Source organism: Medicago truncatula, chromosome 8 (assembly GCF_003473485.1).
Source record: "Medicago truncatula cultivar Jemalong A17 chromosome 8, MtrunA17r5.0-ANR, whole genome shotgun sequence".
NCBI classification, from domain to species: Eukaryota; Viridiplantae; Streptophyta; class Magnoliopsida; order Fabales; family Fabaceae; genus Medicago; species Medicago truncatula.
Window position 1 is genome coordinate 47,813,703 of NC_053049.1, and position 25,103 is coordinate 47,838,805.

The 25,103-nt window shown below is 34.5% G+C and overlaps 2 protein-coding genes across 3 annotated transcripts; both read left to right on the plus strand.

Annotated features, from left to right (window-relative positions):
- The first annotated feature begins 16,142 nt into the window (after positions 1–16,142).
- On the plus strand, positions 16,143–17,913 carry LOC11410120 (protein SODIUM POTASSIUM ROOT DEFECTIVE 2). The gene is made up of 3 exons (XM_003630774.4): positions 16,143–16,517; positions 17,043–17,118; positions 17,415–17,913. The coding sequence occupies exons 1-3, from the start codon at positions 16,320–16,322 to the stop codon at positions 17,537–17,539; spliced, it is 399 nt and encodes a 132-aa protein (XP_003630822.1). The 5' UTR covers positions 16,143–16,319; the 3' UTR covers positions 17,540–17,913.
- Positions 17,914–20,000: 2,087 nt separating this feature from the next.
- Positions 20,001–24,580, plus strand: LOC11410121 (3-hydroxyisobutyryl-CoA hydrolase-like protein 3, mitochondrial). Of its 2 annotated transcripts, none has more exons than XM_003630776.4 (10): positions 20,001–20,263; positions 20,567–20,668; positions 21,131–21,183; positions 21,777–21,911; positions 22,023–22,119; positions 22,408–22,537; positions 22,868–23,046; positions 23,190–23,317; positions 23,418–23,519; positions 24,265–24,580. In XM_003630776.4, the coding sequence occupies exons 1-10, from the start codon at positions 20,047–20,049 to the stop codon at positions 24,364–24,366; spliced, it is 1,245 nt and encodes a 414-aa protein (XP_003630824.2). In that variant the 5' UTR covers positions 20,001–20,046; the 3' UTR covers positions 24,367–24,580. The 2 variants fall into 2 exon arrangements, with proteins under 2 accessions (XP_003630824.2, XP_003630825.2); XM_003630777.4 differs by lacking the exon at positions 21,131–21,183 and adding an exon at positions 20,849–20,913 and having other exon boundaries at positions 20,002–20,263.
- Positions 24,581–25,103: the final 523 nt, after the last annotated feature.

A 25,103-nucleotide genomic window follows, 5' to 3' on the forward strand; every position in this document is an offset into this window, starting at 1 on the left:
ACAAAATAGGCGCCGCATTGTTTGACTCCTTTTGTGGTTTCGGCGGTTTGTTTCCACTTTCAATAGCCATGAGCTTTCGGAACAACTCATGTTGATCCAAATACTCATCTTCCCAAGTCACTGCATCTTCTTTCTTGTGATTGTGCCACTCCGTAGATGATGGAGGTAGTGGACAACCATTTTTCAAATAAATAAGCACGAAATGATTCGGAATTGCCCCAAGGCACATGATGGGAGTATTTAGCTTACCCGGCGGTGGTGGCCCTCTTAGTGGGAAAAAAGATTCCGAGTTTCCAACTTCAAGATTTGTCAACAAGACCACACACCTTTTGTAATAATTAGCAACAATGTGTCCCATGTTCGGAAAAGTCAACCACTTATCAACAAGATGTGCACAACTTTTTGAATTTGCGGGAGGATGTAAGCCATTTAAAATGTAGTTATAACGATCCTCACCCGCAAATACTTTAATATAATCATCTCTATGATCTTTCAACTCTTGAATAAGAAGTGTACGAACCATGATATGATTTTGTTCGGTCAAACCCATGAACTCGGTTATAGCCCGAAATCCACAATGTCAATCGTCAATAACATCCACCATTTTTTCAATAAATGGAAGCGTGAAGCGTGGCATATAATCAATAGACCTCATAACCGGGATAACCTTAGGCTTTGGATACCGAGAAGGTGGTGGAAGTGGGTTAAGTGATGTTTTACCAAGACGGACATCTTTTTTTATTTTAGGGTTAATAGTGTTTTTCACTCCTGCAATATATGTCATTTCCGGTTTTCGCCCCTATAAAATTTTCGGTTTGATTTGCACCCTCGTAAAAATTTTATTTTCCAGAAAACACCCCTAATAGGCCATTTTCAGAATTTTTTTTCAAGAAATTTTGGTTTTTGAATGGGCTATTAAGGGTGTTTTCCGGAAAATAAAAATTTTACGAGGGTGCAAATCAAACCGGAAATGGTATATATTACAGGGGTGAAAAACACTATTAACCCTTTATTTTATATGATGATGTTGTTGGTGACGGTTGACTATCCGAATTTTAGGAATCAACAACATCCCATGAAGAAGGGATCCGACTAGTCGATGTAATTTTTTCTTTAGACCTCGCAATGTCCACTTTTTTCTTAGCTCCCTTGGTTGGTACTTTTCGTGGTGGTGGAGACATTATTAGACTTTTAGCAAGTGTACTAAAAATGCATCGAAGTAATAAAATAAGTTTGTATGTGTTAATCTCAATTTAGCAATAAAGTAAATATTTAGGATGTGTAAATTATTTTGTTTTTAGATTTGATTTGATTGCATAAAATTAAATAAATAGAAAATAAAGATAGTTTTGAAAAATATATATGGAGAGATGAGACTAGGTCTTTCGAGTCTTCAAGGTTCCCCTAATTGGTATACTACACTTATTCTTATGAATGATTTTCTAGTTCCACAATAGTTAACAAAATAGTCCTAATCAATCCCTTGAGTTAGGACCCTCTTCTCATATTACAGTCCCTAATTCCGTAGGTGAGCTAATATTCTTTGAAGGTTTTAAGCATGTTAACCTAATATCACTAATAAAGGATTATCCATTCCTAGACTAACCATGTTTATTAGAACATTTCAATTAGGTCTAAGTCGAAAGCTAGGGTCGGTAGTCATTCGTTCTCACTAAATCATATTTATATTTGATCAGGATATAAAAAGCATTAAGAACAATTGAATTGAATAAAAACTAAATTGTCATTCACAATAAATAAAATTTCACAACAACATGGTTCAATTGTCGTTGTCGCCGGCCTTGCACTCGGTTACTTCTCAATCGCTACTGTTGAGATGCTTTTCCATATCCATGTGCTTTTTCCTCTCTCGTGAAGCGTGAACAATTTTTTCTTCCAAATCGTGATGTGTGCCAAAGCGTGAATGAATATTGTGTTGTCCAGCTTGCCCTTATATATCACACAAGTGACCTAGTTGCTTTTTCAATTAACAACATGACACTTGAATTCTCTTGATCAAACATAAGCCTATAAATTCTTAAATCCATTGCTTCTTGACACCTCATGTTTTGCTCTTTTTGATCATATTTTCTCTTGCTGCATGTCCCTAAAATCGTGTCACGAAATAGCCGTCGTGACACGTTTTAACCAATGTCGAATGAACCTCATCCTGTGTTCCAAATTGTGACACGTTTTCAATAATCGTGACACGATTTTGCTTTCTTCAAAATCTTCTATTTTTCTTGCTTTCTTTGCTGTTTAAACTTGCTTATGAACTCAAAATATCATGAAAAATGATACTAAAAATAGTGAATGACTGACTGCCATCAGACATCATGGTGGTTTCAGGAAATGCCAACTGCCGCAAACCCTCTTTGACTTCAAGCTTCATTTGGAAATGGAGTTTATTGAGACATTCTACAATAGCCTTCAACTCAACCTCGACACAAAAACCAACTTCGTTGCTTTCTTCACCCATATGTAACCTATGCCAATGGTGTGCATTTCATCCAATAAAATTGGCTTATCTTCAAGGAGTGTAGTAGCAATTTTGCATGCACATGGTAGCCTGTGAGATCTCCTTTGAACACAACCACAAATTTCATTGTCCATGCACAATGTTTCCCTACAACGTGTCTCTTCCAAAGCAATGTTGTCCAAATCATATCTAGACACATGACCACCTAAGCTGGAGTACAAAATGACATCTTTGAATCTATGTTCCAACACGGTAACGCTCTGACCAAAGGTTGTTTGTATCGTAGTGAACTGAAGCAACAACATGTCATGTATTTTCTCCCAACAAGTACCCAAATCACCCACACTATTGTCCAAATATTTCTTCAATAAAGCATAAGCAGATTCGACCCTGTTGGTTGTCATGCAACCAAGATGCAACACATGGTCTGTCCATGCCCTCACTATTTTCTCCTTCACTTCATTCAAGGTGGTCATGACTTAATTTTTGAAAAGTGGGAAATCACTACATGAATCTTGGAACTCCACTAATGCATTTGCATATAACTCTTAAGTGGGCGATTCTGTAACACTCCTATTTCTATTAAAGCAATTAAACATGCGAATAATACATTTATTCAAGAAATAGAGATTACGTCTTATTCAAAATTCAAAAACTGATAGACATGTATGTAAACCTTAACAGTTACAGCGGAATATAAATCAGAGTGATCAAATATATACATGTCATGAGCAAATAAATCATATCCCAAAGATAAATCTCAAAACCCAAACATACGGGTAGTCATCAACAAAATAATAATCCAAACGAAAATATAAACAACCTAATCTAGACCGACACGACAAGCCTAGATCAGAGCCGACACGACACCGATATCGGAGGAAGCTCCCGATATCCCAAGCAAAGACTCACCGAGACTACTCCTGCACAACGTCTACTCACCCATACAGGCAAGTAGGCGGTTAAAACCACTGGGGGTAAGCATTACATTATCATAATCCAGATAATAATCAAATTCAATAATATCATGTACTTGAATAATAATAGTCATGCATAAATACTTATATCACAACTTGCTAGTTCATATCCACATATATCAATCACATGAATAATTATCCAATCATAAATATTCATTCACAACATCAGTCATAGACAATCATTAGCAACATTCATTCATCTCAATTCATCACCAATCACATAATTCACATATGACTCATGCTATGATATGCACTTATGGACACATAAATGCATGCAGTACCAAATCTCAACAAGGTCGTCACCTCCGATGGACAAGTCAACATCGCATGTAAGGCTCACCTCTGCCTTACAATAATCTCGAAGTAAAAGAGTCATCTCTTTTACAGCAACAACGACTATGATGCATGGACATGTGTAAGGACTCGATAATGCGACAACAATCACCATTTCAAACTCAATATATAGGACAACACCCAATTATATTGATTATCTCCACAACATTGCATTATCAAGAAAACATGCCCATACACAATTAAATCATAGTATTCACCATCACACTTCAACATAATTATCAATAGTCAACAATGTCATGCAACATCAACTATATCATATAGTTTCACCATTTCAAGCATTCTCATATTCCAAGTAATAGGGAAAAACAACATCTCATGATAAACATCATATCCAAAATATAATCACTTCCTCATGCAACCTCACTTAGTCATACAAGAATAATCACAATAACTCACAAAACAATTTGCTAAAGAAACATTTCCGACAAAAATCCAAATCATGTGGTAAACGGCCAACATTGATAATTTTCAAAGCTAGGCAACTTATTCAAGTTTGAAATCCTACAATTCAATCTTAATCAATCATATAAGTATGAGCTTAGGCCACTTACGAACTATCGATCATTAGTTCAAAGGTTAGCCTAAGTTCGTATGAGAAAATCTCAAGTTTAAACATTCCACATTCCCACCCGAAAATCAATTTTGACATGATTAAGACATTGTACGAACCTTACAAGCATTGCCTAAGCCCATAAGAACTGTAGACTAAGCTTGCAACTCCTTTTGTTCACCAAAACCAAGTTCCAACAATTTCCGAAAAACCGAAACGACACAAACTCAAGTTTCAAACCATTTAGAAAATTAAAGTTTCGACAAAGCCAAATGTGTTCCAGTAGAAAAGTAGGTGAAAACAGCAAAAGAACACTTCAAAACAATCGCCTAGGACCCCTGCACGACCACCCCCAAGCACCCGGACACGGAACAACGTTCCCGTTGTCCTGTCATGGGCGCCTGGCGCTAGAGGTGCAGCGCCCAAGCGCTGACTCCCTGTAAGTGGGCGCCCAACGCTCCACTACAAGCGCAGCGCTCCGTAAACGCGCGTTTTCGCGTGTCTCGGCCGCGGGTTTTCGCCAATTTCGATCAAAAATCGAACGTTTAAAATCCTCAATCATCAAAAGTGATCCGAGGCATAACCCGAGGCTCTAACACATCGAACTCGCTCGTTTCGGGGCATTTGTACAAGTTATGAAATTGTTTAAAATAATTTTTCTCAAAACAATAAGTTCTCAAACAACCACAATTCATCTCTTCAAATTCAACACAATTCTCAACAACATCTCAACATAAATCATACCCAAGTCATGAAATGAGATCAACATCAACAATCAACCACAATCATAACATATAATCATACACTCCATCATAATTCAACAACAACATGTCAAATTCATCCATTTTGCACAATTTTCATAACTTTTCATTTTCACATATTTAAACATGTAATTTAACCAACAATCATACAATTATTATCAATTCATGCATACAAACATATCATCAAAGTTGGAGCACGAATTTAGCAACAATTATCCATTCATTCATTTCAACCCATTTCATCCAAATCATGAAAAATTGCAAAGAATGAACATGATTATGATAAAGACTAACCCCCTTACCTTAGATGAAGATTAGACCAAACCTAGGCTTCAATTTAGCTCCTAAGCTTTCCCAATTGGATTCTTCAAGTTCTTCTCTCCAAACCCTTATCTTCTCTTCCCACTTTCTCTCTCTAGAAATGTTTGTGAAATGAAATGAATTGGTTCTTCTAACACTACCCTAGTGTTATCTCTACTAATGGGCTTAACTTAGTTTCTAGTGGGCTTAACCCGTTTCTATTCAAACCAAAAATATTACTACACGCCAAACGATATTTTAATTAATAACGGTAAAATGTCACTAACGGTAAAATCTCGACTTTCTCTAGTAACTTAATGAAATAGCCATTCTCACTAATTACTAAAAGCAATTCCCACTAAAATTATAATTTTACCCATCCTCACAAAATTACCAAAATACCCTTCTAATACGGTAATCCACGTAAATGCACCCGATGACAATTAATTACACACAAGCACAAATAATCACACACAAACACATAATAAAAATAATTAAAATAAACCTAGCTAAAAATCGGGCTGTTACAGATTCAACCATAGCTTTCCATGCCCTCATTATCTTCTTCACAACATCGCGAGGTTTCACCTCTTTCCCATCCTTTTTTCCCAAAGGATATTTACAATCTAAGACGCGCATTTGTTTAACATTTGCTTGCACATGAAAGTAACAATTCATTGCATAACTTTCGGGGAAAACATTTGCAACCGCTTTCATCAAAGACATATCCCTGTCGGTCACAATCACCTTAGTCATATTCATCTTTGGCGTAAGAAGTTTACGCAACATTTTTAAAACCCAAACAAAATTTTCCTCTTTCTCATGTGTAACACCCCGCTACCCAAAAGTAATTAAATATAACATATTCATCAGAGTTAAGCACCAAACGGGCATGCTACACTACATTTCAAAATTTCTTAAATAGCATATGAAACTATTTAATTAAACATCTTTCATAAACCTCAATAATTATGCAGCGGAATATTTGCATTTAAACAACAACAACAACAACGGTTAAATTCTCCATCAAATTATCCTGGCATAAAAGCCTCATCAAGTAAATCCAACAAGCATAGGGCCACATCATCAAGTTCCAAAAATTGATACATAGGAAAGAAAAACAATAATAATAATAATTCCCATCCCACGTATCAGAGCCCTAGACACGACACTTGAGCCACCACCAACTACTCATGATCACCTGCAAGTTAGCCATAGGAAGGGCAACATTTTCAAGCAGAAGGGGTGAGATTCACAACAATAAAATATAGATATTAAAATCATCAATTGAATCTAACACCTTATAAACATCAATAAATCATCTTGCAAATATAAATATATATTTTACAAAGTAACAACAGCATCACCATCAGATCAATTCATCATAATATATGTATAAGTATATACTCATCAAACAACATCATCAACATCATCAACATGACAATTACAACCAACAACAAGACTCATGCATGACATGACAACACCACTAAGACCCCTCAATAATGCAGATATGCATGTGGTACCAAACAGGACCGAAGTCCTCACCGCTTTTGAACGGTTAAAGTATTCATCAGGACCGAAACCCTCACCGCTGTGAGCAACTAGTGCTCCAGGACATGAGTCCTCCCGCTGTTTATGCATATGTAATGGACTCCCTTATGTATATCTACATACAACTTGACCATGCATACATTCTTCATATGACTCCAATTTGACACAACATGTATGATTCAATAAATATAACATACATTCAACCATCAACAACCAGCAATCCAGCAATCCAGAATAATGCACAATTAAATATAACTATGCTCAAACAACAACATCAATCACTACCATTCATATAAGTAAAATCAGCACACAAAATTGGGTAGCTCGCCTCGCGAGCACATCTGCTCGCTATGGCGAGTTCACAAAACAGATTACTCGCCATGGCGAGTTCAAGGCGAACTCGAGGCGAGTGAGAATATGGGGCTCTCGGGAGTTTTGACATTTTTCTCACTCAAACTTCAATTCTAAGCTCCCTATTCATCTTTTTACTCTAAAACTTGCTCCAGTCATCATCAAAATCATTTAGGCACATTAAACTATCCCAAAAACATCTTATAACAACAATTCAAAAATCACGTTTCAACTGGGTTGCTCGCCACGGCGAGTTGGTCTGCTCGCGAGGCGAGCCATGAAGTTACTCACTCGCCATGGCGAGCAAGGCTACTCGCGAGGCGAGCGATGAACTTCTGTACGGGCAGAAAGCTGGTTTTTCCCCAAAATCCCATTTTTCCCCAATTCACTCCCCAAATCAGTTTACAGATGTAAATTAACTTGCTGTATACATTCAGAAACTATTTCTAACACCAGAACTACATTCTCTACCCCAAAATCATCATTTCATCACAAAACCCATAATTTCCCAATTCACTCCAAAACCTGTTAAACTCAAAATCAGAAATTAAAATCTATACTACTGAAGTAAACCTCACCCTTACCTTAGAAATTGTAGAAGAAATGTGCAGCAAAATCACTCTTGGCTCTACTTGCTCTTCTCTACATTTTCTCCCAAAACTGGCAGTTTCACGTAAAACAAGTTCTGACTCTTTTCTTTCTTTCTTAACTTCCTTCTCAACTTCCCTTTATTTCACTTAACTCCCCAAAATTCTAATAAATTCTATTAACTCCCCAAACACCAAAATAATTATTATTTCTCACTTAATCCAATTATTATAAAAATAAACTATATAATAAATATATATCACACCACATAAACCACCAAAATTATTTAAAATCATATAAAAGACTCTAAATAAATCAAAAACTAAATAACACAACGATTAGAGTGTTACATCATGTGTCACAAATCCAAACCCAACCGAATATGTCAAATCGGTTGAAGTGACCCCAACTACCTCAAACATTGGCATCTTGTACATGTTGGTTTTGTAGGTGGAGTCCATAACCAAAACCGTTGGAAAATTGTTAAACAACTTAACGGATTTTGGATGAGCCCAAAAGATATCTTCGATTATAGTACTTTCACTTTGTGTTCTTGAGTAATAAGTATAGTTGTGCTCCCCCAACTTCGAAATTAGAAATTGCAACGGCTTCTTATCACCTCTATTTGCCTTCCATATTTGTTGACGTTCATTGTACACTTGCTTCACATTTGTCATGCAATGTGGTCTTTTGTTCTTCAAATGTATCAAAATATTTCTTCGAAGCATCTTGCTCTTGGTCAAGTCACGTACAATCTTCTTGTCGTCCTCTTTTAATCTACCGGCAAGAATGTGTCCTTCTAAAGCCGACTCCATCGCATGGTTGTGAACTCCATTAAGAATGTTAAATCCCCATTCCTTTGTTTGCTTACTTTGATATCCACTAATCATGAACAAGCACCCACATTTTCTTGAGCCCGTTCTCGCATGCTTCAGTTTTTTTTTGACACTTTGTGAGCTCCACTCCTTTCACACACTTGGCGGAACATTGGATTGATCAAGTTTGATCTTTGTGTAATAATTGTAAATTCCGCCTTATTTGCTTGACGACGTGTCCACTCAAGCAATTCTTCACTATCTTTCGACTTAACGTCGTCTGAAAAAAACCTAGTCGTGTCAACTTCATGGGCTTGAAGTGGGAGGACACCGGAGTCAACATAATTTGAAGCTCCGTTAATGTTTAGTTTCGCTTCAACCTTAGGCGGTTTGACATCTCCGAAAAATTCGACAAAATTTGGTTTTGTCTCTCCCGGAACATCTTCCGCGTTCTCTACCATTACTATAACTAAACAACACAAAAATATGAATTAACAACTAACTAATGCATAAACATCAATGCCATAATGAATTAAAACAAAACAAATAAAAAAACGATTTTTTTTTTTGAAAAAATAGCAGTAGCTGCCATTTTTTCGTTGTGAAAATTTTTCACAAGTATTCCTCGGTACCTTACGTCAAAAGTGTGTTGATACCTCCTATGCTTGATGCTTGAATGATTTTGGATCAAGATTTGATGAAAAAAATATTGGATTTGGGGATTGGATGGAAGTTGATGATGAATGATGAAAATAGTGTGTAGGGGGAACAGGTGGTTATTTCATATGATAAAACATAATTTTTGGCAGTTAACTCCCGAGGTTTTTTCCCTCAAAAAAAAAAAAAAAACTCCCTAAGTTTTCCTCGACATTTAACTGCAGCCGATTTTAAATTCATCAGTAGTTAACTACCGAGAGAGCAAAAACGTATTTTACTTGTATACTTCAGCCTTATGAAATGTGTCAACGGCAATTCTCAAGATATAGTAATAAGAATTTTTTGTGCGGTTAAATATCGATTTGTAAGAGTTTAGGACAGTCTGTTGTTAAGTTGTGAATTGCGATGGTCATATATGGCGACTCATGATGGCTAAATGCTTGACCAATGACACTGGCATTCTTCAAAATAATATAAACCGGCTTCTAGAAGAACAAAAAATAATAATATGACATAGACTTAGTTTTTTATTTTATTTTGGGAGACACGTAAGTCTCGTTTAATTATGCGGGACGTCATTTCTCTGTCTAAAATGGATGGTGCTCTAACTAGTTTTTGACTGGATAAATGAGGTCCTACCACAATAGTTAATCAATCTTTTTTAAATACCACTCTTACTGTTAATGATGTAAGTAATGCTTTGGGAATTGGGACAACAATTTCTTGTTTGAGAATCTACCTTATAATATTGCAAATATAATTGTAGCAATCCCTACCACCATTCAGAGGCAAAAGTTATGGTGCATAAGTTATTTCCTTATGCACCGTGCATAAACACATCACAACCATCAGATTTTTTTTATTTTGAACAAAAATGGTTTTGGCTCACTTTGGGGGTGTAGAAAGCAATTATGTTGGGATTTATGCACGGTTTCCTTATGCACCATAACCACTCCCCTATTGAGACTCATCGCTTGACATCATTGGGTGGGGTGACGCTAGTACTTGTCAATTCTCCGTCATGAGTGTTTACGATTTATTTGTTTCAAATCGTGTTACTCTGAAGGGGATTGAGAAGTTCTATGGAATTGGAGGGGATCACATCATATTCAAACTTTAATGTGGTTAGTTGCTCATAGACATATTCTGACTAACTACTGCCGAAGTAGATGGGGGTGGGTATATCATTCATGTGTCCCTGTTTAGAATGAAGATGTGATTGTTATTCATGTGCTTCTTGATTATACGCAAACATACCAAGTATGAAATAGGCTTGTGTCTCTGGATCGGGTCACTAACTTTTTTTTTCTTTTGTTAGTCTTGCTTTCCAAAACCTCAACAAAAAGGTGGAATGAGGCTGTTATACTAGGTGGCAAACAACATTTATGGCTACATGTTGACATATGTGGATTTTGAGAAATAAATCAATTACGAAGAAGGATTTCAAAGACCAACTAACCCAACCTTTGTTATCCAAAATTTCATTAAAGCCATAGCAGAAAATTCTCAAAATCATGTGTTGGTCAATCCCCAACATTAAGAAACTATGTTTATTGGCAAGAAGATACTAAATGATACTAAATGATAATTTGGTGAAGCTTAATCGTGATGGAGCATGTAAAAGCAATGGAGAGATTGCGGGATGTGGAGGGGTTTTCGCAATTCAGATGGTAGGCGACTTAAGAGATTTAGTCGTAAAATTGGAGGTAGTGCTACACTCCATGCAGAGATATGGGGTCTCTATCTGGGACTTCATATGGCTTGAAGAGAAGGTCTATCTCACCTAATTGTTGAAAGTGACTCGAAAGTGTTTATAGATATGGTCACCAAAAATTGCAAGATCAAAGGAACTACCCCTTCCTTGATTCGGCGTATTCAACCACTTCTTCGGCGTGATTGACATACACAGGTTATTCACACTTGAAGCAAAGACAACAAATGTACTGAGTGACTAGCAAAATTTTAGTCTCTCTTTAAATTCTTGGAATCTTCTTGTTATAGAGACACATTTTAGAAAGTTTCAAAGAGTATCTCTGAAACCTGCATTCCTAGAAAGGTGTGTTTAACCTTAGTTTATTTTTTTTTAGCCTCCGACCCTTTTTTGTAAAAGAAGAGGAAGGAGAGGGTTATCATTTAATTTAGGGAAAATTACACTAACCTCCCCTAAAGTTTATTTAAATGACACTTACACCCCTTCTATTTTTTAACCAAACACAAACCTCCCCTACTTAGTTTTTAAAAGTCATTAACCTCCCTTACTTAAATTTCAATGTGATTTACATCTCTCTGCTAGCATAACACCGTTTGAATCCGTTAAAACATACTAAATTCCCATCCACTTTCTTTCTTCCAAATTTGAAACTGTTATGGCTAATTTTTTTTCGTTTCCTTTCTTCCACCCATTGAGTTCCCTTCCACTTCAATTTTATTTGTCTGTACTACAAACTAAAGATGCAATCTGAAATTATATGAATCTTGGGATGCATTTTAGAATACTGCTCTTCACCCTGCACGTTTTGTTCGCGCCCTGCAGCCATGTCAAAAATGCCCTTGCGCTAGTTAACTAGCGCGGCGTTAGTTAACTTGCGCTACGTGATGTCTTAAACAAGGCAGAACACCTCAATTCTCATCTAAAATCTCAAAAAAATTCAAAAATCTCTCTCAAATCACCCAAATCCAAAATTCATTCAAATTCAAATCAAACAACACTCCAATAACAAGTAAGTTTTCATGATCAAACACCATTAACCTTTTATGTTTATATGTTATATTTTTCTTATAAATTAGAAATTTTTTAGATTTAGAGTTTGTTTAAATTTTGGTGTTTTTGGCAAGAAATCATACAATGTTTTCATGTAAATGACTTGTGTTACTTAAATGTTTAGATGTTTGCATGTTTATGTTGTAGTTTTGAGTTTTCGAGAATTTTTTTAGACTAGGGCTTGTTTAAATTTTGATTTTTTTTGCAAGATATGATACAATGTTACATGCAAATGACTTATCTTGCTTAATTGTGTTTGGATGTTTGCATGTTAATGTTGTAGTTATGAGTTTTAGGGTTTATGTATAATTTGCATTCCAAGTGTTTGATGAATTGTTTGAATGAGTTTTTCATTGATTGTTTTTAATTTCTTATTGTGTAGATTTGAAGCAATGGTCGGGTGGATCGACGTTCATGCACAATTCAACGGCAGAGAACTGCAAAGGTTGAAAGTTCGGTGCCTTGGTGTAACATTAAGAGGTCTAAAGGATGAACTCACTGAATTCAACCAAGGAGTCAACCCCAGAGACACAAGGAGGGTGGAACACGTTCGGTATAAACGTCCAACGCTCGGCGAGGGGAGGATATCATTCATTTGGGTGGAATTAAAGAACGACGAAAACGTGACGAGCATGTTTTGGGAGCACAACATGTTCCAGTGGATCGATATGCGGGTGACGTTGCTGAGATCAACTGAAGATATCATCAACAACTTGATTCCTCCAGAAGATCGTCATTAGTTAGGGTAAGGTGCATTCCAACTACAACAATTTTCTTACCTCTGAAATGGGGTAATTCAAACTTGCCAAACGGCAAGGACTCAAGCATTTCGCTCGGCATTCATGTTTTTCCTTTGAAAAGATTAAATTCTTGCTAGGCTGGTTTAGATGAAGGTATTAAGTGAGATGGTGCCAGGCTGGAATGAATGTTGGAAAACTGATCAAGGACCAAAAAACGTTTGTTCTTCAGCTCTGACCACCGGCCATGGTGCGTGAGTTTACTCGCGCATAAGCCATTGGTGCGTGAATTAAGTCACACATAGATTATAAGGTGCGCTAGTTAAGTCACGCTGCGTGACCTAACTAGCGCAAGGACATTTTTGGCATGGCTGCAGGGCGCGAGCAAAATGTGCAGGGTGAAGAGCAAAATTCTGCATTTTAAGCGCTCGTGGTGCTAAAAAGAGTAACGGTTAACATCAATCCACACGAAATCACCTGTAGTTTTTTTATCTTCTTCATATGTCCAACAAGAAAGCGAGAGAGGTTGCAAAGTTGATTGAAGAAAACAAAGGCAAATGATAGGAATTAGAATCTGGTTCAAATAATTTATGGAAAAAAAATACAAAAAGTAAAGATTTTGTATTTTGTGTTTAAAAGAAGATTTGAGGTGAATATAACATTAATTCACGATATTTGGAGATATATTTTAGTAGATTTTTTTTTATTTAAAGAAGATGATGAAGATTCAAAGGAAGAAGATGAAGATGATGAACATCTTCATCATATTTCTGCATTTTGTTTTTCATTTTTAATAAAAAATGAGAAAAAAGATGTATATGTGCTTCTAAGAGAGATAAATGACCTAAACGAAAAAAAATAAAGATAAAGGATCAAAGTGTAACAAATAAATAAGATAAAGGACCAATAATGTAATCTTGCCTTAATTATATTTAGGTGTTCAATCTTAATTAATTTACACTACATGACTGACTTAGAACAATTAAAATTTCACATCAAATTTCTTTCATCTGAATGTCCTTAAATTTATCAGTTATATTCATAAAATTTCTTCTTCCCATTTTGATTGTTCAATTTTTTCGTTCCCAACTGCCGCATTTTTTATTTTTCGTGAGAATCGCCGTCGTTCGTTTGATTCCAAATATCGTGAGAATTGTCGTTATTTCCAGTACCACGTCAGATATGGTGACTTGATTTTTCTTTTTGATTTAATTTTTCTTGGTTGTGAGGTAGTTAATTATAGCAATTGAGTAAGTCATGTGTTGTACTTTGAGGGCTGCTAGCAGGTGTTGCCGTTGTGATTTTGTGGGAGTCTGCTAGCATTTTTTTGGTTGCTGCTGAAATTGTTATGTGGTGAGGCTTTTGTTCTTTTGTTTGGACTTAAAGGCTTTGGCTAATAGTGAGGCAGGTCTATGCGTGTTAGCAGATTTTATTAGGTTGGATGCTTAAATTAAAAAAATAAGTTACGATACCCGACGCAGTTCTAGAAACAACGACAATTCTCACTATAATTTGAAATTGCGGCAGTTTGGAACGACAAAATTGAACAATCAAAATGGGAAGAAGAATGAAAAAGAAACAAGAATTGATCAATAGGGAAGAATAAAGAAGAAGAAATTTGAATGAATGAAATGTTTTTGTTCTCACGTTCGGGGTTCTATAATGGAAGAAATTTTATGAATGTAAGTGATGAATTTAAGGACATCCAGATGAAAAAAATTTGATGTAAAATTTTATTTGTTATAAGTCTTGTGGTGTAAATTAATTAAGATTGAACACCTTAATATAAAAAAATAAAAAAATCATTTGATGTTTAAAAAAAAAATTAAATAAAAATTAAAAGTATTAAAAGTTATCTTATGATTAAGATTAACTCTTTTTCGAAAAAAAATAAATTAATATTAACTATTTTATTTTTAGAAAAAATCAATTCATTTATTTGACATTTAATGTTACCTATGTATATTACATTTTGATTAGTTGATATCATAAGTTCGTAATTATACAAGAGAGGGTAACGTAAGCTTCACCTATCAAAACTCATTGCTTTATTAAATGTATGTTGATTGAAGGTTAAAATTTATACTCTGTGATATGGAGTTTAAGGATGAGCAGTCCAAAATAAATCATTTAATTAATCCTGGCATGCAAAATTTAAGTTATGACAATAGCTGAAGCTTTGAAGGAGGGAAAGGAGCTACACCAAGTTGCAGAGCGTCAAGTTGAAGTCGCTGAAGACAAGTTGCACTCATTAAGAAACAAATTGAAATTGCTGAAAAACAGCTTACTGTGATGCAACAAACTCTACTCGTCATTATTCAAAATCTGATGTATAGGATCTTTTAGAGAAATTAAGAGTGACAATGATCACAAAAAACGTAAGCTTTTTGGTTTAAGAGCAGTGGTAGTGCTCCTTTCTTGGTCTTGTATATTTAGGATTAGGACAACATGTGATGCCGCCATTAGTAATGACAACCTATCATAGTAGTAACTAAAGTATGGTTTGAATCTAGGTGTTTTCACCTGATCTGGTTCAATACAAGTAGAAATTTAGCAAATAAATGGAGCTATAATTTAATTTTTTACTTTCTTTCCCTCCACTTTTTTTTCTTCTCTAAACCAAACATGGTGGTAGTGATTGCACACAGCACAAATCCAAATAAAAGCACATGAATCAGTGAAACACCATGGCATCACTATTTATTTTTATCGCCGCATAAGAAAAGCTCATGTGACTGACACTCTTCCAACAAATGTCTTTGCCCTTGTCCTTGTCATATTCCTCAATCTGAGACATATTTTAAATGAACCATTATCACATGGACCAACCTGTGTATAGAAAAAAAGAACCTTTTATTTAATACAATGATTCAATAATTTGATCAGAAATGCTTCTGAGCTCATAGAGTCCAATAATGCTAGAAAGCATGTCCCATCTTTGCACTATTATACATTTGATTCAGCTTCATTCAGGTCACAATGGGACAGATTTACTTTTTCTATTATTTCCCACCTTTCCACTTATGGATATAAAATTAACTTAATGACATAATTTAGAATGTTAAGCATGCAATGCTTTTCAATCAATAAGTTTTCTAATGACACAATTTATAAGTAATATGGAGTATGATTAGTCACCTGTTGATGACGACGGTGAACATGCTCGTTTTTTCAATTGGCTTGTGTTGCATCACCTGCTTCTATTTTGTCAACGGATCCTGCCTCGCTTAATAATAATATACTCCAGCTTAATTAGTTCATTAATTTCAATGTTACACTAATTATACTTAGGAAAATGCTAACTAACTATACTTATCCACATGGATCTATATACATATTCTTTGCCTCCAACTTGTGCTAAGCTTCATCACACATTTTCATATATAAAGCTGGTTATTTATGAGAGCATATAGGCTATAGTTTCCTTCAACTCACATTATGGGGAAACTTGGTAAAATGTTGGACAATTTCTGTCTTTCTTCTGGTTCAAACTCATGCTTCTGTCTAAATTCCATAAATTTTGATGATGAGTTTGAGAGTAAGCCCTTGATTGCAAGTGACAGAGATGATCAAAAACTACTATTGAAAGATGTTGTTGCTGGAAAGCAAACATTGGCTTTTCAATTGAAACCTAAGGTGAAGTTTTTCTTCTCTTTTTCTTCATTGATGTTTCATTAGTAGCAAAATTAGTCACTAGTACCAACTTAGTCCACCAGATTGTCTATATTTCAAAATGATCCCTATTGTTGCACAATGTTAATCAAATCTCTCCCTTTATCTTGATCTGATATTAAATACACCTCTATCATTTCTAACTTAATTTCAAAAGCATATTTGACATTACTAATTTAATGTCATTATAGTTCTTGCAAATACCAACCGAAGAACGAACTTGACTAACATCTTGCGATTTCAATGATATTTTAGAATATTAATGAACTTGATTAACATCTTAAAATTTCAAGGATATTTTAGAATATTGATAACGTAGAGGACTAAGTTGATACAATATACTAAAATTTCAGGGATCATCTTGGATATTTACTCATTATGGATACTCATTCAAGTAAAAAAAAAATAAACAAAAGAGATACTTGATTAAGAATGTTTCTATTATACATAATACAACTTGCTTTAATTAATTCAGATATCTTGTTGCAGATGGTAATATTGAGGGTTTCCATGCATTGCCATGGCTGTGCAAGAAAAGTTGAGAAACATATATCAAAGCTTGAAGGTGAGTATTTGGAATTTCTTTACATATACATAATCTAATAGTTCAATTTTCACTTTATTTAAGATTAAAAACCTGATTTTTCAGATTTTCATTTCCTTTAAATTTGTTTGTGTTTGAAGTTTGAAAATTCATAGAAGATGAAACAAATTGTATTGGTTAATTTGTGATAAAAGCTTATAGGTTGCCCACACCTCCCATCTTATGAGATATAGTATCAAAATGTGGCATGGTATAGACATGGGGATATTTTGTTTGCTTAGTATTTTAATTGACTCTTTGCACTTATATATGAACAGGAGTGAGCTCATATAAGGTAGATCTAGACACCAAAATGGTTGCTGTCATTGGCGATATTCTTCCGTTGGAAGTGTTGCAAAGTGTATCCAAAGTTAAAAATGCACAGTTTTGGAATTCCACTTAAGAAAAAATATATATTCTGCATTGCTAAACTCCACCGGCATTAGACAAAAGTAGACATACTCTGTCCTTTTGTTATTTCATGAAGAGTATATAATAATAATAATAACATTATTATTATTATTAAATAATCAATACTCCGTGCCATGCATGTTCTAGCAATTCTCTTGCAGGAAAGAAAACAATGGAATGCTGGTTGATCTTTCTCCAGCTCGGTCATGCACATTTTGCTCTATGGTGCAGAAGCTGTAGGAATTCAATTTGATGTTTTGTGTATGAGAAATGAGAATGCACATCTTTTAATTGGTAAATTTGGTTAAAGTTCTGAATGTAAGGAAGACATTAGCATAATTAATGGCCATTTTATTTGACTGTGGATGTAGAAGTCATTGTTAGTTAATCAATTCCTTTAATTATTTTCAGTATGAATTTATTCACCGATGATCTTAGCATCGAATCCTTCTTTTCATTTGAAAAGGACATGATATAATTGGCGACTTTATTCGATCCTATTTATCTTTTTTAATCTTACTTTTTTCCAACAACGATGATCGGACAAACGATAATGCTTGCTTCAACCTAATTGCGAGGAAAGTAATTCTGCTTCACTGATTTTTACGGTGGTTTGTAACTTATGGATGCAGCCTTTTTCTTTTTTGACACAACTATGGAGGCAGCCTTTGTTTATTATGCTGGTTACTCTTAAAAGGGTATTGAAGATCTTAAGGAAGCCCTGAATAAATTATTTTCTAGTAAATTTGAATTCAAAATACTGGGTTTGGATCATGCATAAGACTCTGCATGCCTGTATTCAACAATACAGCTTGAGGATGCAATTGAATGAGACAGTGTCGTACATATGTCCTTATTATAAGAACAAAAACTAGAAAACGCCTAAACAGAGACAATCACCGGTTGTTATAGCTTTTTGAATTTTTTTACGAATATACACTTAGAAATTTGTGAAGTATTAAAAACATTCAATAATATTAAAATGATAAACGTTAAACCAGGATTAGAAAAGTCTTTTAAGTCCATAAATATAAGAATGAAGTATGTCCAATTAAAAAAATTATTTTAATTTTATAAGGATGAGTTAAACTCAATTTAAAAAATCATTTTAATTTTAAACTAAGTATTCTCCAATTTTTTAAATGGTCTACAGATTTTAGCATTCACAAACAGAAGTAAACTCATGTTCAAGTATGGATTAGATTGATAGATCTCCCACGGGAATATTGGAGACCTAAAACTTTGTTTGAAATTACTAATGGGGTGGGAACCCCTCTAGAATTAGACATTGCGACTAAGAATCACACTTTTGGACATTGTGCAAGGATTTTGGTTGAAATTGATTGACCTTTCCAAGAGAATTTTTTATGAGATTATGGTTGAATGTGAAGGATTTTCCTTTTATGTTGAAATTGCTTATGAATGGCTCCTTGCTTATTGTCAAAAGTGTGCAACAATTGGTCACACCATTGGTCAGTGTAAATGGCTACATAACAATTAGAATGCTTATAGGGAAGTTGCTAAAAAACAAAAAGTTGAAAACAAAATCTCTAAAAAGTTGCAAGATTATGAGAAGGGTAAAGGGACCAACACTTTCCTGATATGCGTATCGTTGGCCCTTGGTGTGATGCGGTGACCAATATAGATTACTATCAAGATACCAACCCTAGTGATCTTGAGCAAGAATTTGGGTCTGATAAGAGGCAACTTGCTCTAGTTGCTCCACCTATTCCTGTTGCGGTTCAAAGTGATCCTGTTGCGGTCTAAAGTGATATGAATTTTCGAAGACAATCCTGGAATAATATAGCTGAAGTTGATGTCTCTAATCAACAATTTCAAATGGTTGTTTCAAAGAAAAAAAAGAAACATCAAAAGCATTAGGTAGAGGCTAGCAGAGGGACTTACCCTACAAAGCTCAGGGTAACTTCTAAAGGCTTTTAATTGAAGTTTTGATCTCTCTTTCTATCATTTTCTTTGAGGGTTTTTGGTTTATGTCCCCCCTCTTTTGTACTATATTTCTTATATACTTTTCACCTAATATATTTTTTATTATGCTAAACAAATAGAAAATAATTTATTATAAAATCTCTAAAAAGTAATAAAAAAATTATTAAATATTAAAATTATTTTTTTAATCCGTAACAAACAAATTTTTAATTTTATCAAATAGACCTATAAATTTATTCAATAACTATAAACCAACTTATTTTTTTTAGAGATATAAGCCAACTCATTGATGTTACCAAATCGAGGCAAAACGATGCTAAGAAAAAAATATAATGAAACTACGAAATTAATTATTACAACAAAATATAAAGGGTAATTTAAAGTTTTGTGACTAATGTAACCTTAAGAAGTGAAAGCAGAGAAAAGTAGATGGTGATAAATAGGAAGAAAAAGGAGGGGCTAAAAAGTCAGAACGCAATAAATGTATGATGTCGTTAACTAAACATAAGAACAAAGTATGAACCAACCAACCAACGGCATCACAGGAAAAGAATGCTACTACTTCGTACTGTCGTAGCTAATCGTTTTGTTCTCAGTTCATTTGCATCTTCTTCTTCTTCTTCTCTCTCCAAAACCAAACCTTTCTTTTCTTTCCGACCCATTTCTTCTTCTTCAATGGCTGAAGAATTCGTCAAAGGCACCGTTAATTCTAACGGTGTTGCCCTTCTTACACTCGATCGTCCCAAAGCTCTCAACGCCATGAACCTAGGTTTCTTATTTTCTTTCATTCATTTTATTGCACTTTTCGTATAATTCTGTCTGATTTATCTTATGCAGTTCTGAATTTCTTCAAAATTTGGGTTATTTTGATTCATATTTTAATGGAAGGATGATTCTAGCTAGGTGTTGATTGTTGATCATGGAATCAGAAAAACTAAGAATGTTTCACATGTATACTTTTTTCAATTTTTAGTTAATTATGTAGGATTCAAAAAAATTGATTTTTTTTTTTTTTGTGTGTGTGTGTGAGTGTTGTTGGCTTTATTTTGATTTGGAAATCTTTGTGGTGCAGATATGGATATAAAGTATAAAAGTTATCTTGATGAATGGGAATCTGACCCAAATGTCAAATGTGTTCTGGTTGATAGCAGTTCCTCACGTGCCTTTTGTGCCGGTATGTATGATTGAGTCATATTAGAGAGAAATGCCATTAGTTTATGATTCTTTTAATGCAATATTGAAGCATGTTTCTAGCTCAAATACATTAAAAATTAGTCTCTTTTGCAGATGTTCTACTTATTTGGTTTTGAGTGGTAGGTAAGGTTTTGAGAGTCACCATTAATGGTCAATGCAGGTATGGATATTAAAGGGGTTGTTGCTGAAATACAGAAGGACAAAAGCACACCTTTAGTGCAAAAGGTCTTGATATATATTATTTGTTAATACATGTTTATCCAGTTGCATTTTTTACATGCTTCATTGGATATATATAGTTTGATTCTTTGTCGCTTTTGCCATCATCATCATCCTTCTTTGCTATGCAATTTTTCTTATAGTTTCTGTTTTGTCAAGTAATTTTGTTTATCTATTCTCGATGACCGCTTACTTGGTAACCGAGATCTTAGTTTATCTGCAGGCGGTGATGTGAAGCACATAGCAATGAAAAACAACCTATCAGATGTGATTGAGGTCTAGTTGTGTACTTCGTAATTTTATGCCATGAAATTCTTAACCTTTCATTTTATAAAAACCATGCCAATTCAAAATGAATACCTTTTATGGAGCAATTATTAGCATTTCTAAACTGACAAACTTAGCTCCATTGTCAACATGATGTCTTTTGAAAACTTCAATGTTTTAAGATAATTGGTAATAAACAGTTATTAAGGAAGTTTCATGTTCCAGTAGATCAAACATAAAATGTATTAAATATGCAACTCTTGCTCGGTGTTAGTTTGGCCTGGGTTAAAAGGTTCTTCCAGTTGAGGTTCTGATGATGCCTTATCCTTTGAAATGCACCAGCTTCTCTCATTACAGGGTCACCCTTTAGTTACATCTTTTTTGTCCTCCAAAGACACTGAACTTCCTTATGGATGTTTCTGTGTGTGCCTATTAGATTACATTTGTAATTTGGTTGATTTTGTTGATTAATTTACATTTTGTTTGTTACTAATTGCTGTCAGCACTTTAAGTGATTACACGTTTTTCTGCATCATGCATTTTTGCACAAGTTGTTAAAGTGGAGCGTCTAAATAACATACCTATTATGCTGCATATTTTAGGTCTTCACAACCGAGTATTCTTTGATATGCAAAATTTCTGAGTACAAGAAACCATATATAAGTTTCATGGATGGAATAACAATGGGTTTTGGAATTGGCTTATCTGGTCATGGCCGCTATCGTATCATAACAGAGGTCTGACCGCTATAGTATAGTTGCTTAATTTAATTATACATATTTTTTAAATTCATAATAACTGTCATTCTAGATCTTGTTTATGACATCTTTTTATTAACACATTTCCAGAGGACTGTTCTTGCAATGCCAGAAAATGGAATTGGCTTGTTCCCAGATGTAGGATTTGCTCATATAGCGGCTCAAAGTCCAGGAGAAGGAGCTGTTGGTATTATTTTTTTCATGATACATCATTTGCAGTTCTTTCTTGTTTATTCGATGATTTAATAAGGACTGAGGGTTATTGAATTACCTTCTATTTCTCCTTTTTGTGCACTATTTTCATAATTTTCTTGCAAATACAAATTATGTCCACACTATTAAAACATCTAGATGTGGTCTCTGGTTTTCGTTCACAACCTATTAGTTATTAGTTTTCATAGGTTTTGTTGAAAGGTTTTTCCACTTACTTTCTGTGGAATCTCCGAATTCGGTTTGAATATTTTGCTGACTGCAGGTGCTTATCTTGGATTGACTGGAAAGAGGGTTTCTACTCCAGCAGATGCAATATATGTTGGCCTAGGAACACACTATGTGCCATCGGGAAAGTTAGGTTCATTCAAGGAGGCCCTTTTGGCAACAAACTTGTATGTCAGCATTAACCTTTGAATGGCTCGAGTCTTTTTCTTTAAACTATCACCCTTTAAACTTCATAAGTTAAGATGGAATTGGACCAATAAAATTATAATATAATACATTGGCCTGATTGTGTCCATAATATAAGACAAGTCTTTTACATTTTACTGCATGCACCATATGTGACGCTCATTTTATTTTTTTTTATATTTTTTTTTTTGTTTCTTGAAATAATCTCCATCAGTGTAGTTTGTTCAGAAGTATATAACTGTAAAGAAAGAGTGCATACATATTAGTCGTAATAACTGCAACGATCTTACACAAAACTGTTGGTTATTTAGTTCTCAGGATCCCCATCAGGACATCAAAGTACTTTTAGCAAGATATGAGTCAAACCCGGACAGTGAGGCACAGTTAAAGTTGCTTTTACCTGAGATAATTTCTTCATTTGGAGGAAATAAATCTGTTATTGAAATCATCGAGGAGCTAAAAAAACACCAGTCGAGCACTGATTCTAATGGTATGCTTATTATTATCACCATATTTTTTGCTTACACTGAAATGTTTAGACACAGTCATTGTTGTGTGTGTTAAATACTACTGTTTGAAATTATAGCTAATTGCTTGTTGAATGCTTTGTATGCTAATATTTCCTATTTCTAGTTACTGAGTGGGCTAATGAAGCTCTCCAAGGCCTTGCAAAAGGTGCTCCCTTCTCCCTTTTTTTGACAAACAAGTACTTCTCTGCCGTTGCCTCTGCACTAGGCAAAAACCACAGTGAATTATCCACGGTGAGCAGGTTCCTTTTCTTTTTTTTTGGTGATGGCAGTAGTTTCCATGTTTTCAAACATGAATTTAATGAGTGTTCTATCTGTATTTGTGATAATCCAGCTTACCAGCGTGATGAAAACCGAGTATCGCATTGCCTTGAGGTCTTCGCTGCGACATGATTTCGTAGAAGGTGTCCGAGCAGTATTAGTGGATAAAGATCAGGTTCTCTTTTCTTCTCATGATTTTTTTATACTTTTATCTGATGAGCAAACTTTACTATCAATTGTTCGCTAAACCAAGTATAGGTGCAATTGACATGCATGCAGAAAATTATTGTAGGTGTTGCTAACATCTATTGATAAATTTTAGCGGCACTTCAAGATAGTACAACTGGTGGAATGAAATGATGCATAAATATGCCCCGTTTATGCTTTTATATTCTTAATTGCCTTCTAAACCTAGCAAACTCTTTAGAATCTACTGTTTCTGATTTCTCTGCATATAAAATTATGAATATACAGCTTAAAGTATCTCGAGTCTTTTTGGATTGACTTGTTTGAACTTATTTATATTGGTATAAGCATTCGTGAGACACTAGAAACAACTTATGACATGTTCATAAACTGTTTTAAGCTTATTTCCATAAGCTTTTGAGGATAACTCTTATGAAAACAACTTATAGTTTATATGAAAACAGTTTGACTTTGACTTCATTTTATCTTTTTGTTATAGAAGAAATTTATACATATCACTTATATGATAAATCCTTATGCTATTAGAGCTGATTTAAGCTGTTTATCCAAGCATGACCAATATCTTATAGTTGTATCTGCATATATTGGGGGAGCTCAAATGCTGGTTCTATGAACCCTTTGTACAAATCCTTTTTTAGTTGATGGTAGATTTGTACAAATCCTCTTTAACCCACAGTTATGTTTCAATGATATTAAACAAGTATTCACTGCAGAACCCGAAGTGGAAACCATCAAGGTTGGAGGATGTTGATCCGAGTGAGGTTGAAGCCGTCTTTAAACCCTTAGGAGCAGAGGTGGGGGAGTTGCCCGTGTAATTTTCAATGGAAAGGTTTCATTTCATTGAATGCAATACTGAATTGTACGACACTGAATCAAATAAATAGATGGTGTTATCATCCGGTCCTGTCTAGTGTTGCTTGTATTGTTCTAATCATGATAAATAAAATTCATGGTCTTGAAAATCAAAGGGATGATGTTGCTTCTAGTGTGTCTGCATAGAAATGGTGAAGGTTATTATGATTTCCTTAATTTTATCTTATGTTTATATCGCAATTTTTTATTTGGATGACAGCTGAAGTACTCACATTTTGAATGACTAAAATTAAAATCACGACCAAAAGTGGTACTCGCATTTAGTGCAAACACTCCTAACAAACCTTGAATATGACTACAACACAGAAATCGAAAAAATCCATTTAATTGAACGCACTATGCAGAGGAAAATCCTTTGGTAAGAGAGGAAACCACGTAATGAGATAAATTAACATATTTCCTATATTTCAAAACGAAGTGACTGATGTATCAAACTTCTTGTGTGTGTATCTCAAATTAAGTATTCTACTTCATCAACCGATGTATAATCCTTAGACAAGAAAAATGAGACTCCATCAAACAAGACCGTAATATCTTCCTCTTCAAGTATGCCCTGCACCCTCTGTTTCTTCCATAACCGCTAACAGGAGATACCAAATGACGAGGCATTTGTTGCAAGAAAAATGAAAATTTGACAAAATGAAACGGAATGAAAAAAAAAAAACAGAATAGAGATCTG